The 14,574-nt window shown below is 40.8% G+C and overlaps 1 protein-coding gene across 4 annotated transcripts in view; it reads left to right on the top strand.

Moving 5' to 3' along the window:
- Positions 1-14,574, top strand: part of mib2 (MIB E3 ubiquitin protein ligase 2) — a 49,304-nt gene that overhangs the window by 17,814 nt on the left and 16,916 nt on the right. For 3 of the 4 annotated variants that reach the window (XM_077585179.1, XM_077585170.1, XM_077585163.1), the window contains 8 exons: positions 4,904-5,287; positions 5,537-5,708; positions 11,398-11,504; positions 12,596-12,790; positions 12,953-13,095; positions 13,827-13,934; positions 14,063-14,167; positions 14,330-14,492. In XM_077585179.1, coding sequence (XP_077441305.1) covers positions 5,065-5,287; positions 5,537-5,708; positions 11,398-11,504; positions 12,596-12,790; positions 12,953-13,095; positions 13,827-13,934; positions 14,063-14,167; positions 14,330-14,492 — 1,216 coding nt within the window. In that variant the 5' untranslated portion in view covers positions 4,904-5,064. Of the gene's footprint in view, positions 1-4,903; positions 5,288-5,536; positions 5,709-9,478; positions 10,026-11,397; positions 11,505-12,595; positions 12,791-12,952; positions 13,096-13,826; positions 13,935-14,062; positions 14,168-14,329; positions 14,493-14,574 lie in introns of those variants that run through there. The other variant, XM_077585186.1, reaches the window with a different exon arrangement.

Here is a 14,574-nt window from a genome sequence, read left to right as displayed (position 1 = left end):
AGAGGTGGGCATCTTCATTGACTGGAATTGATGTTTGACGGAAGTGCCCACCTATTGGCGTGTGCTTCAGCACTTTCAGCGAATGCTTGATAATGTGAAGCCTCACAGAAATACACAGATTGAGAAGGACCGTGTGTACTCACCGCAATCGACAGAAGTAATCTTGCTTCACTCGGTGCTCAGTCTGTGCATTTTTTTTTCAAAGCTTCGCATTATCAAGCATTCATTGAAAGTGCTGAAGCACACGCCAAAAGGTGGGCACTTCCATCAATCATTAATTCCAGTCAACGACGATGCCCACCTCTGCAATTAAACACCACATCCATAATAAAATACAGAGACAAAAAAATAGTTAGAGATGAATTCATCCATTCCCGTAAATCCCAGTAAAGCAAAAATAAAGAAAATTTGACACACTACAAAGTAGGTCATTAACGCTGAGCATAATTATTAAAAATAATCAGCAAGTATATAAAATGAAGCTCATGAAAAATCAAGATGTTCTCTTTGCTATCAGACACTGTGGTTGTGTCCACTGAATATGCTGAGACCTCGTCCTGTTCAACTCTGTTGGCAATCAAATTCCTCTGCTACAACCTGTGAAAAATAGATGCAACTTTGTCTCGCATCGCTCTTATGCCTACACATAACTGCATGTTTGAATATCTGAAGGGAAGATGAAGTTTTGGGTTGTAAGCTAGCTAAATGCACAACACAATTGGGCTACATAATGACTGTGAGTAATGCATAATCTTTGTATGTTAATGTGACATATGAAGGATTTTTAATTACATTTGGCAATGTTTGCAAGGAAAACACAAACGCAGCAGTCACTCTTGCTTTCCCTCCATGACGTGGACGTGCAACGAGGCGCTCTAAAGCAGCCACGCCGACCCGCACAGCAGATGTGTTTTTGGGATGTAGGCGTAGCTAGCTTGCTAATTGCTCATTACAGCTGTGCCGGATAACTGCTGAAGCAAACAGAGGCGCACAAGTTCTTAATTAGTGGAGGAGAGGTGACTCATGCTGGACTCCAAAGTGCATCGCGTGGCACAATTTTAGCCACGCCCTGAAAATGGTAGTAAAACAGTTTAACAGTCCATAGTTGAGTACTACATTCAATTGTCTATAACATGTCTTTAGTCGTCAGTCCCCCTTAATCTCGAGTTTGCATCCAATGATTTGGCCATACTAGGATGAGTTAAGTGTGGAGGAAGAACATTTAGGATGAGTTACAGTGTTTCCCACAGATTTGAAATCTACTTGGGTGGATGGACTCGGTGGGGATGGGAGGCGGGTTGGACAGGAGGTGGGTCTCAGTCCTGTTACTACGTCTACTCTAGCTTCACGATCCACAAGTGAGTGACGGCAAACTAACATTACATGCGGTATATCCGGTCCCAACACGTTTTTTTTCTCTTTTTAAATATATATTTAATGGATTTTCTTGAAAACTTCTTGGGTGGTGGCCAATTTACTTGGGTGGCCCGCCCAAGTATTAACACGGTGTGGGAAACACTGAGTTACAAAGAACATGGTAGGGCTGCCTCCTACATTTTCTCCTCACAGTGTTTTTAATGGACAGGTGTTCTTTTACTTTAATCTAATGTAGTGATTTCAGTAGCAAGTAGTGCCTGTGTTTGTGCGGCCATATGTGTTCATGTTGTAGACAAACACATGTCTACTTCTTTTTTGTGTGTGGAAGAGTTTGATGTTATCCTTACCGGTTGCAGCATAGACAACAGGCGCCACTCCATCTGTTGTTGATGGCTGAGATCTTTAATCCTCCACCTCTTCCTAATCTTAACCCACAGTCACACATGGGTAGTAACATTTTTTATCAAGGTCAAGTCTGCCTTCAGCCACCTCAGGAACACTTCAAATAGTTATTTAGCTGCACATCTTGGGTTCTTAGAAAAATGATGGAACCTCCAAGCACAATACATCCCAGGTCTATGTACAATTTCTTCTAAATTCAAAACAATTTTTTCCATGCGAACAATTTTAATTGAAATTATCCATGGTCAAAATGTTACTACCATCATAAGTCAAATTTTAACTTTATTTTTATTTTAACTCTTATACAAGTCTAGTAGAAGTAGTCACAGCAGCTATTCTTCACAGATAAAAATACATCCACAGATAAAAAAAAAAACAGCACAACTCTTACTAAGGTTGTTTATTAGATCTCTTCAAAAATATTGACCCTTGAGCTGGGTCACCATCCACGGGACGTGGTGTACCATGTTTTCTGAGAACAGCCCATTCCCAAAGGCGAGCTGCTTTTTAACATAACATGAAACGTGTGTCAGTTCCAGCTGCTGCAACCACCCCAACAAAAAAAAAAGAGCCAATTATTGTGGTGGTAATCATGTAGTTGCTCATGGGATATGCTAAAATCTTATATGTCACACGTGATGACTTTTTTTGTAAGACATTTTAGGAGGTTTTACTGATTTAAATTAGACTCCTGGAAAGTTGTAATAGTAAATAGGCTGCATTTCAACATTGTTCTCTTTCTCTATCCACATAACTTTTTGAAAATGCTTAAAAAGTTACTATAAAAGCATATTTATAACTTGTTACTATATTTGTTCTGAAAAAGGGCTCGCTGAGTCTTGTTTTATCAGCTGGAAATGATTTTTGTCTCTGTCATCCTGTCACCTTGAAAGCTAAATTGAGCCTGCGGTTTCCGTTTAGAAGGCATGAGCGCTGAGATGTGAGGGCTTTTTACTTGAAGCTCATTGTCAGTGTTTCAACACAAAAGACAATTGAACTAACAGGAAAAAATGTCTTTGGTCACACTTTTTGCTTGCAGTCAGGAGTCACTTTTGTCATTTCCTGTTGTGGAGAGTGGATAGGATGTCATACATGCAATGACCACTTGCTATCTCTGAATTTGAAACGGCATCACGGATAAAAGCTGAAGATGAAGCTACATCACTGGATTTTAGACTTGAACTTGTTGTGTGGGAGTCCTTGCTTGAATATAGTGTGGCTTTTGCTTGTCTGTGCCAGCCCCAGCCTGTTTATCTTTTCATGTGCATGGCCGCTATTCTTCTTCTGCACGTGCACACAATGACGGAACAGCACAGTGGGTGGCCTGTTTGAAGGGTGGGTGGGTGAAGAATTTATTTATTTCAAAAATGTTTTTCGAGAAAACTCTGGATATGTGATAGACGTTTAAAATGAGTATGTTTACATAACCTAGGGTTATGTAAACTTATAAGCACAACTGTACATGTTCAAAAGCCAGGGTTTTTCCTGTGTACAAAATTCAGAGGCAGCCACCTAATTTGCTTGCCACCTCCAGCCTGAGCCCATGATATCGCTCAACACAGAACTCCAGCTGTGTTGATTCAGCTCGGCAGCGACATATTTTAACTGCAGTTGCAGTGTTGCGCCATTATGGAGGCGCAATATCAACAGCAGTGCACCGGAAAGACCTGAAACAGCTTTCTTTTTCTTTTTTTTACTTTAATGTACTGAAGAAGAACCAGATCACAGAGCAACCGTTGCACACGCCCTTTTCCTGGTTGTAAGGCAGAGGTGCCAAGCACCAGCCATCGCCAAAGTCATAAAAACACAGTATATACAATAAACAAAATAGTGTTTTACAACAACGCTGAACTATATTTATAATTTAATACTACTGCTAGTGGAATAATTTTTAATGATTGTAGTTAAAAATAACCAAAAATGAATGGCAGCTTTGTGTTTATATAATTTCTCATTTCTAGTCCCTGATTGTACAATGGCTGCAGGAGGTCGGCCCTTAATGGTATCGGTAACGTCGCGATACCTTAAAACAAGACTGGCATTGGCACGGATACCTGGTATCGGTAGTCACCCATCATAGTTAGGGCGATACCACCTCTGCCTCATTTTGAGCCAGGAAAAACCCTAAATTAAAGCTAAACGTCGCTTAATGACCCAAAAAAAATGCTTTGAATTGTCAAGAAAATTCACATGCACATCTCTGTTCATGTCCACTTCAATCCCTGAAAATATCAAAACAATTGCCACAATATTTGGGATTGTATAGGCCTTTTTCCTCACCATACAGTTATGCTCATAAATTTACCCTAGGGTATAGGGTAACAACAACAAAATCTGTAATGAATTATCTTTTCCACTCTTGCATTGAAAAATGATCTATGGGTGGTTTTACAAATTTACTCGTTCTTATGAATCCCCTTACTATTCACTACATTTATTTTAAAAACAAAAACCTCATCATTACAGTAGAACATTTGTCAGATCCAAGAGCGGGTGTGATGTAGAATGTATGCCTCTGGGTCTTGTGTGATTAAAAGGGCTCATAGAAAAGGTTCCGGTCTATATTTTGACTGGTTTTTCCCATAAGTGCTATTGATTTCCTGTTGACATCATTCCAAATAAATCAAGTCATCAGTCTATAGTGTGAATGTGGGAGTTCTATAAATATCAGCTATCTGTAGAGTGTTACAACTTGTTCATGTTAGTTTTGCTTTTATTTTTGGGGCCATGTGGGAGTCTGCTTTCACACAAAAATAGCAAATTCATTTTGTGCAGATTGCATAATAGTAGGCCAACGGGTTTTGCTGTTTGCATTGTTTTTTGTTCTGATGTAGAGATCTTTTGAGTGTGTATGTGTAGTCAGGTTGTGATTAGCAGCAGTCATGTGCACCTCCCTTCTTTCTCTAGAAGAGAGCATTAATGAGCCTTGAATAATACAAACCGCAAAGACAAACCCACTGAAATTTAAATGAATGAATGTTCCTCCCATGAGTAACTCTCAGATATGTAGTCAACAACACGACAAACTTTAGTTTAACTTTCACAAAAGAAGAAATGGGTGAGCCATATGGTTACGGAAATTGATAGTGCTTTACGGCTTAAACTATGCATTTATTCTTTTCAGTTACCCCTGATCTGCTCCCGGAAACCCCCCTGGTACCGTCCCTGCCTGCACTATCATCAGCGCGGGCCAGTGGGAAGGCCCGGAGGCGCAGCGGAAGCGACAGCGCTGCCAGGCGTCGGCCATCGAGCGCAGCTCCGAGGCCGGGCCCCGGTAGAGGCAGCATGGAGGTGGGCATGCGGGTAGTTCGCGGCACGGACTGGAAATGGGGAAACCAGGATGATGGCGAGGGCCACGTGGGGACGGTGGTGGAGATCGGGCGGCAGGGCAGCACCACCACCCCAGACAAGACGGTGGTCGTTCAATGGGACAGCGGCACCAGGACCAATTACCGCACTGGATACCAGTCTGCCTACGACTTGCTGTTGTATGACAATGCTCAGATCGGTAAGCGCTTTCGACTTGTCATGCCAGCAAAATCGGCGAGTTGCATTTTCAGCATGCAAGGGATGACAAAGGATGACACTCTCTAACTGACACCCACTTTATTAATGTGATTAGCATTTTACTCCATTCTTGTGCGACAAACTTTGCCCTTCATTTAATGAACTGAGGAGGAAGAGCAGAGCAGTGTGACGAGTCTGCATCAATAACCTTGCCCTGCATTACTGAATTTACGCCAACTACTCCCCACAGGTGTGCGTCACTCCAATATCATCTGCGACAGCTGCAAGAAGCATGGCATCATGGGAATGCGATGGAAGTGCAAAGTGTGCTTTGACTATGACCTGTGCACACATTGCTACATGAACAACAAACATGACCTGAGCCACTCGTTTGAGCGTTACGAGACAGCGCATTCTCAGCCGTAAGTATTCGACTCCCCCCTTCTGCAGGATCATTCATCGCCTTGCATTTATTTTGTTGTCATTGAGCCTCTCCTGTTTGAGTCAGAAGTGTTGAACTTCGATTACCTACAGACAGCTTTGTCCATTTTTGTATGGAGGAATGCACTCCAGTTACGTCTGTCATTAAGGCTATTCAATTCATCACAGTTTGTTAGTCAGCAGGATTCTACGGATTCCTACAAATTTTGTGCATATGAATTCACTGCCCGGAAGTTGTTTACCTCCAATACAGTGGTAAATGCAGTCACAACTGATTATACATTCAGGTCACACATCCCGCGTTCTTAACATTTTCCACGCAAAGTCTTTTGCATTGCACAGTCAGCGTATATTTTAAACATATATTTTCAAGATAGTGTCTTTAACCGTGTATATATATTAAAAATGACTATTTCATTAAGTGGTGACATTCTTCAGAAACCTTCGCATTTATAGTCACCATTATCACAAGTGCTGATGTTTGTGGCTGTTAGATTTAGCTCATGTTAACCAACAAGGGCTGCTGCCTGTACATAAACGCTTGGTGAGCTGATTCCAAGTGTCCTGTGTATCCAAATTTACTGGCCTAAGTTCTCCCTGTAGAATGCACTCTTCTGCATCAGTTCACCAAAATGCTCCAAACTGCTGCGGGCACTGTCTGAATGTCAGCTGGATGGCCTGTGCTCATTTTAATGAGGTGATATATATAACCTAGATTTTTCTTATAGTATATAATAGTTTGTAACATTACAGCTCCAGGTCCACTTTTCATTTCTTTTCTGTGCCTGTCAGCATGTATGTAGTGACAATAAGAAATCACACAAATCATATTAAAAATTCTAATAAATTATAATTATAATTTGTTCTAAATCATATTATTGGACCACTTTAACTTGATATGATCATAGGGTCTCTTGTTTTTTTTTTCTTGTATTTAAATTATAGTTTACGCATTTACATCAGAATTCCCAAACATTGTATTATCTGCAAGAATGCACAGTACAGTGAGCCTTCTATTCACGGGGGTTAGGGACCAAGCATAGTAGTCGGTCCATTGGGCCTAACACATATCATTTTTTTTTTAGATCCTCTTCACACTTTGTAGCAGTAATTTAGTTTTGTTGTTGATTTACTGTCATTTACAACACAGAGAATTGATGAGACATTGATAGCTTAAATTTTGATTGTTTCATATACAGGTGTGTGTTTTGCTCGGGATTTTACGGTACCCATCTCCATGTATCTGCCATCTGCGGTATGCCCTTTGTGTGTATTTTCCTGTTTTCGGCTTGGGAGTGGGTAGGGGGGAGGGTAGTTCTTTACACTGAAAATCTATAAATAAAGTACTTTAAAAAAAAAAAAAAGTAAAGCGACAAGAGCTCAATGAAATTGAACAAGTCCACCTAAAAAAAAAATAAAGATGCTGGATGGTCTCTTGCCTTTGACAGGTGGTCAAATAAATTGAAGTACCAGTATTCAAATTTAGGCTTGCTCTTACACACCCTTGTATTAAATTAACAAAGTCGTGATGCATTTTGACTCGTCAAATAATAGCCTGATGACAGAATTCCAGGTCTTGCCTCTACTACCTGTTATGTAACAGTTTGACATTGCTTAGTTTGTCCCCTACCACAGTTTTTCATCAGAGATATTGATTTGTCTCTGAGCTTGAAATGTTTTTTGGCTCAGCAGTGCCCTTTGTATTTGTGGAGTGTTACTTTAACCTCCCAACCAAGTCAATAGAGGCCTGCCCATGCTTACACAATTTGAAGAAGAAACTATAATATCTAAACGATTTGGCTTAAATTCATATGTGGCAACAAAGGTCTAATAAGTCAAAGTTTTCAACAATATGCATTTCTTATAAACTACTGCTGTTGATTTTAGGAGGTGAAAATCTTTGTGTGGTTTTGTCATAGATGCAATACTTGTTGCTCTACATCTTTGGTTGTAATTCTGCCAGGGCATCACATGAAAGTAATTTCATTTTTTATCAGAAATGGAAGAAAGCAAGAGAAAAAGTTCTGTACTGTGTGGTGTGCAAGTTTGTACACACACCAGATCAGACTGTATTCTCCCTGCAGCATTTATTAATGGCTCAGTCATGGGACCGAGCTCTTTTAGCTTGGTTTCAGTAGTGCTCCTTGTTGTACTTTCATTTAACTCTACTGCTATGTTAAGTACATATCGCGTATGTGTAATGTAATGGTTAGTACACAGTGTACCACAAATCAATTTATTCCATCTAAATATTACGATTTTTTATTTTATTTGTACTGCTCAAGACAGCATGTGTGCGCCATATGTTTATGAGATGGTCGCTCTGCGGTTAGTTAATCGGCTCTTCCACTCAAACAACCCGCACGCAGCATCTGGGAATTTATCGCTGCTTAATCCTGCTCTTGTATATCAAGCTGCACACCTCCACCTGCTCTCTTCCGTTCGCCACCGACAGTCACGTTCACAACACATCCAGCTGACAGCATGCCTTTGTTTGCTCAAGCTACTCCTTTACCCATTTTTTTTTGGTCTTTAATTCAAACAGTCTGCATGCCAGTTTGAATTTACATTCATTCAGATTTACTGTAATTAGATGTTTCTCATTAAGAAATAATAGAAATTAAATGAATCCACCTTTAACCTTTTGAAATTAATCTTTGTAGTGGCTGGATGGCTCAGACATGGCATGACCCTTTCTTTACGCTATTGGTTGTTTCACAGCCAATGTTGTGGATGGGTTGCTTCAGGAAAGGCATCTGACGTAAAAACTGCCTAACATATCTTGTGAATGGAATGAATGACGTTTCAATGAGTGAAAGATCCCCCCCTCCAAAAAACAAAGTTACCGTATGCATCTGATTCTCATTGCTGCTATGCTATTCAACATAGTGAACTGACATTTGCTTATCCATTTTTGTTGTGAAACCAACCAATTGTCTTAAAGTTTTCAATGCTCCACTGCTCGCTCATCTAAGATAACCCTTGGCTGACTTAGGACAGTAGTTGTAGCTTTACTGCTGTGATCCCGTCTGGTCAGAAAGGTGACATTTGGTCTTTCTGGATTAGAAATCTTGATCCCTTAATTAGAGCTGTTGTCTTTCTCAGAATGTCTGTTTGGATAATGTCGTATACTGAGTGACATGAAATAAACAGATGCCGATCTCTTTGTGTCCTATTTGTTGTCATGCGAGCATTGCATTTTATTAAGGCATCTGAGCCAATGTGACATTATTCACATAATATCTGTGGCTAAATAAGATGCAGTGATAGGTAATGTTGACTATTTGAAAAACAACATGTTTTATTAATGCAATTATGAACAACAGACACGTTCTGGTGGACGCATAGCTTCATTCTTAGGACGTTTTCTTGCCATTTTAAGGAGAGACACATTTATGTCAAAGGAGAATGAGAACATTTGTTTACGTAAAGTAGACAGACATGCAACACAAAATTACGAATGATTTGAGTTTCGGTGTGCAGGAAATTCAAACTCGTAATAATTTAAGGTAAGCTTGCGGATACAAAGGTCCCTTCTTCACCGCTCGCAGATTTCATTGCTGTCATTCTTACTATGTACTAAGAATGTGCTTAACTAATGAACAGTAGTTTGTGTCACTCACATTCTTGTTTGCGCAGCATGCTTGGTACATGAAACGGTGCCTTGTAGCATCTGGTTTTGCCAGTTGAATAGCACAAATAGCGACTAGCTACTGTACAGTGGGAAAGAATTACAGTTGTGAATGTTGACGTGACCTGGGCCACGGTGAAGTAGCTCAACTGGATTCAACAAAGATATTTGACGTTGTGATGCCTGGTGTGAACTTGGGTCCACTTAAGAGTTTAAGGCGGTGCCAGTGCTTTGCCTTGAGCTTGCTTGCTCTCTTAAAGCTCTGCTTTCAAGGATTAGCCTCAAAGCATCTGTCTTCAGAAGCACAGTATTCCCAGCACAACTCTGTCAAAGCTCGCACAGAGATTCGCTGCCTTCTCTTGCTGTAGATTCTAGGAAACTGGACAAGGTCTGTCCTGTGAGAGAAAGTAATTGACAAACTCAAGCATTTTAATGCAAAGCAGGGGAAAATCCGAGTGAGATATCTGAGCAGCAAAGCTTCGATGACATTTATTGACAATACTTGCTGGACTTTTTTTTGTTTTTTTTCCCCCCACACTGGATTTTAAATATGACCCGTTCCGTGACATCATCCGGCTGAAATGAACATTGGCGTTTGATCTTTTTGAGAAAATATGGGAATAGGCAGTTCCTTTGCACCAAGATCTGATAAAATCTTTACCATAAGGTATGTGTTTATGACTGTTGTGTGTGCCTCTGCATATATATATATTTTATTGAGGGTTTGGATAGTGTTGCTTGTGGGAGCATGTTTTTTATCTGTTTTTGTTTTTTGTGGGGGAGGGGGCTGATCCTGTTTGTCAGTGTGCCATCATCTTACTTCCCACAAACCACCACACTATGTTGACACTTTGACAGAAAGAATAATAATCTAATCTTTGGCTTTTAGTGCATCAGAGAAGGGTGTCATTTTAGAAGCGGGATGATGAGTCAATATTTTGTCAAACCTAATTGATGCAAGTGCCATTAGCTTAGGATAGGGGTCTCAAACTCGCAGCCCGGGAGTCTTTTGCTGCCTGCAAGAGGATATTTTGCTGCCCTCTACTTGACATCAAAGTTTCATGTTTGTGCAGCCCCCACCTTTTTTGCCGTGTTGTCGGCTTGGATGTTTTTGTTATTGTTTTTTTTAATCACCTATGGGCTACCATAGCTCAGGCTCAGGACATCTTTCATTAATTCTGAAGGACATGAAGTGGAAGTGGAAGGGAAAGATATTCTCTCACCCAGTGCCAATCATGTCTTTTTCAAAACCTGCAATGACGAGAAAGGTTGGCGACAATAGCCAATTTTAAGAAAAACGCTAGGTGGAATGTTATGTGTGTGTGTGTGTGTGTTTTTTTAATTTATTTTTTAGCCCTTTGAGGCTCTTCTGTGAATAAGGACTATATAAATAAACTTAACTTGACTTTTTGTTGGGCACAGGGGTCCCCCTGACATGTCTTGAATGCACACAGAAAGTTATGTTGCTCAAGAAATCACATTTATTAACTAGATGACATGATGAGGAGTATGCAAAGTACCTGGGAGATAATAGAGCAATCTTAACGTCCATTATTTGTACTGAACTGTTATTAATAAAGATTGAGAAGATTGGATTAGTTATACTTTTTTACTTGAACCCCATTTTTTGTGGAATACTTGATGCGACCCTGACACACTCAGACTCTATCTCCAGCAGCCCCCACGTAATTTGAGTTCAAGACCCATGAGTTAGGATGACATGAAACAGGAGTTGCAGTGTAAAATATTCTTATCGTGTGGAAGACATTTATTCGTTTTATGCGTTATCTTCCTACTTTACTGGATTTATGCTTTCTATTCTGTATAGAGATATTTTTTGCTCTGTTACATGAATCACATAATTATGTAATGGATAATTACCCTCTGTATTAATACATTTATTACAGAGGACCTATTTTTGCTCACCATGGTGTGTTTCTGAGAGAGGGCATTGTGTTCTAGGACAACGTGCTGCACTTTCAATTTCACATAACAGTTACGAGAGTTTTCTTAGCTGACTCTCTGTGTTCTTATCACAGAGTAAGCTTGGCACCAAGGCAGAACCTCCCACGGTTCATCCTCAAAGGAATCTTCCAGGGGGTTAAGGTGGTTCGTGGACCTGACTGGGACTGGGGCAACCAAGACGGTGAGTGGGTTGTGACGAGGGTGCTGTTCTTCTTACCAAACTTGAATTGCCGATCGGACTGCCCTGCCACAATGTCATGCCTGGGGAATTGTGCCTTTTCTTCATCCTCCACTCATTAAACCTAATATCAAATCATGGCTTTTTTGCCAGTCACTCATCTGTGTTTGTTGCACAGATGTGCTTTTCTTTGTCTCTGTTCTTCTCTACAGCCTTTCCACTCAAGTGTATCACATCGTAGATATGAAAAATCTTGTAGTTTAGAGAAATGTCCTCTCTCAGATACAAGACGTTGCTTTTTTGCAATAAAAAAAAAAGAAAGAATGCTAATTTGAGGGAAATATGAAACGTACAGAGTGCATTTATTTCTGGTCCCATTGTCTCTGAAAATAGCTATACTCACATTTTTGGCCAGAGCGAATGAGTCAAAATGTCCTTTTGGTGGCTTTGAGGTCAACACCTGGGGGTTATGTGAAGTCACTCATCTGCTTTAGATGCTACGTGCATACAGGACACTCTGAGCATGCTCAGTAACCTCCAGCCCACCATGTAGCATTTCAGGTCACTGGTTTATCTGGTGCGTTAGGGCACAGAGGAAGCCTGATGAGACTAATGTAGAGGTCACACAAATTATCCCACTAATAGTGAATATTTTCTTTGTGCCTCAGTGAGGAATAAGGGATCGTGTTTTGTCACGTCCGTGCTGCACTGAGAAATTGAACTATTTTCATCACGCATTTGTGTCTGGCAAATACTGTCATTACCTCACTACCGCCTTCTATTTTCACCAGCATGATTACTTCTACCTTAATCTGTTGTTGACATTTCTTCCCTTTCCAAACGCCTCATGTAACATTGTGATTTTTTTTTCATCTTAACTCATTCAATGCCAGGGATGTTTTTCATGTCTTTTAAGAATCCAGCCATTCAATCTTTCAAAAAATTCAGGTAAGTATGTATATATTTTAATTTTTCCCATGCGGTAAAGGAGAGTCTGAAAATGGCTCACACTAAGACAGTCAATCCTCTCTGTTTATCTCTTGTTTACCATCACTGTGATTATCTTGTGCCTATTTGTGTTTGCGTATGTGTAGGCGGGGAGGGTAAGGTTGGGAAGGTAGTGGACATTCGAGGCTGGGATACTGAGTCTGGTCGCAGCGTGGCTAGTGTGACCTGGACTAATGGCACCACCAATGTCTACCGAATGGGGCATAAGGGCAAGGTGGACCTCAAATATGTGTCTGATGGCCAAGGAGGCTTCTACTACAAAGACCACTTGCCAGTACTTGGTAAAACAGATTCCTCTATTAATCTCACATTCCTTACGTATTTTTAATTCACCCCTTAAACACCTTTGCCATTGGGGAATAATCATCTTGCTTAATGTTCATGATCATTATAATATTTCAGAGCAGGCTTGTTTGCCTTATTATGAATGTTTGTCCATCCAGGAGAGCATGCAGAGCTGCAGCGCCAGGAGAGTGCTGATGGCCCCTCTTTCCAGCAGGGTGACAAAGTCAAATGTCTCTTGGAGGTGGACATTCTGCGACAGATGCAGGAGGGCCATGGAGGATGGAATCCCAAAATGGCAGAGGTATTTTAGTACTGTCTTCTGTGAATAATGATCCATATGGTGTGTTTTATTTTCCAATGCAAGATGACTTGGATCCAATATATTGCCATTAACAACACATTCTACCTAGGAGGGATTTACATAATAAATGATGTACCGATTCTTTAGTTAAGAATGTTATTGATCACTCACTCATTATATTGTATTGTATTGTGCAGTTGCTACTTGTTGAGAAGGGAAAGCAGGGAAAATAGATTTTATAATAAGCAGTAACCAGCAAAGTCCATAGTAAATATCAAAAGAAGAGAGCAGGTCTTCTATAGAATTCTGAAGATCGTGGGGATTGATTGTTGCTAAATTGTGGCATTTGAGGCAAATGGTAATGCATTATTTGGTTGCAACCAGTAGAAGTCAATTTAGTTTTAACTGGATTGCTTTTTAAAGAACATAACCAAGTTGCGCTACATCCACCCAGACACTATTGAGTACCTCCTCCGGCAGCATTATTCTGCTCAATATGACATCGGCTTTGAAACAGGAGTTAAGGATATTCAGAGAGAGATTCTCCCATCTCATAAAAAAAAAAAAAATGATAGCATACTATTATGCCGGTGGCTCTGATGGACTTTGGTGTTTGTTGTAGTGAAAAAAAACTGTAAGCACTTGAGGTCCTTGGTACCGAAGGGAACATTAAGATCAAAGAAGTCATGCTGAGGGAGACCCAGGGCCAAACAGCCTCTTTGTGTTTGCAGTACATTTGCCGGATCGGGACAGTTCATAGAATCACTGACCGGGGAGACGTCAGAGTCCAGTACAGCAACAACATCCGCTGGACTTTTCATCCAGGGGCGCTGACCAAGGTACTCAGTTACAATTTTATCCTTGCAGAATCCAAACAGTTTCATAACATTGTATATGCATGTACTGCCCTCTTATCCTCCCAAAAAATTATGCTTGAAATTTGTGTGTTTTTTTTTATTCTCCCTAGGTGAACACGTTTGGGGTTGGCGAACTTGTGCGAGTATTGGAGGACATAGATAGTGTCAAGAGGCTGCAGGCCGGCCATGGAGAATGGACAGACAGCATGGCTCCCGTACGCTCCTGCTCATCCTATACCAGCATTCATTAGCACTCTAGTCAAATGACCAGGAATGTCTTGATGTTCTCTAAAAGACTGTGAGAACACAGGGACAAAATATGAGATCAGTAAAGATTAAGCCGTGCTCATCCGCATTACTTAATATGTCTCCGCCAGGTGCTCGGCCAGGTTGGTAAGGTGCTGAAAGTCTATGCAGATGGTGATTTGCGCGTGGCGTTTGGAGGCCAGACGTGGACGTTCAACCCAGCGTGTCTCTCGGGCCAGCCCGTGGAGGTGGATGCCAACCTCATGACGGCTGAGAACCCCAACGAATCTGGAAGTAAGGCCTCTGCCAGGACCAAGGGGCGTACTTGAACATTGCAGCCTATCTCCTGCCTCCATGTGTGTCCATTCACCCTCCC

Source organism: Vanacampus margaritifer, chromosome 1 (assembly GCF_051991255.1).
Source record: "Vanacampus margaritifer isolate UIUO_Vmar chromosome 1, RoL_Vmar_1.0, whole genome shotgun sequence".
NCBI classification, from domain to species: domain Eukaryota; kingdom Metazoa; phylum Chordata; class Actinopteri; order Syngnathiformes; family Syngnathidae; genus Vanacampus; species Vanacampus margaritifer.
The sequence above is the reverse complement of the archived record's forward strand: the minus strand, read 5'-3'. Positions and strand labels throughout refer to the sequence as shown.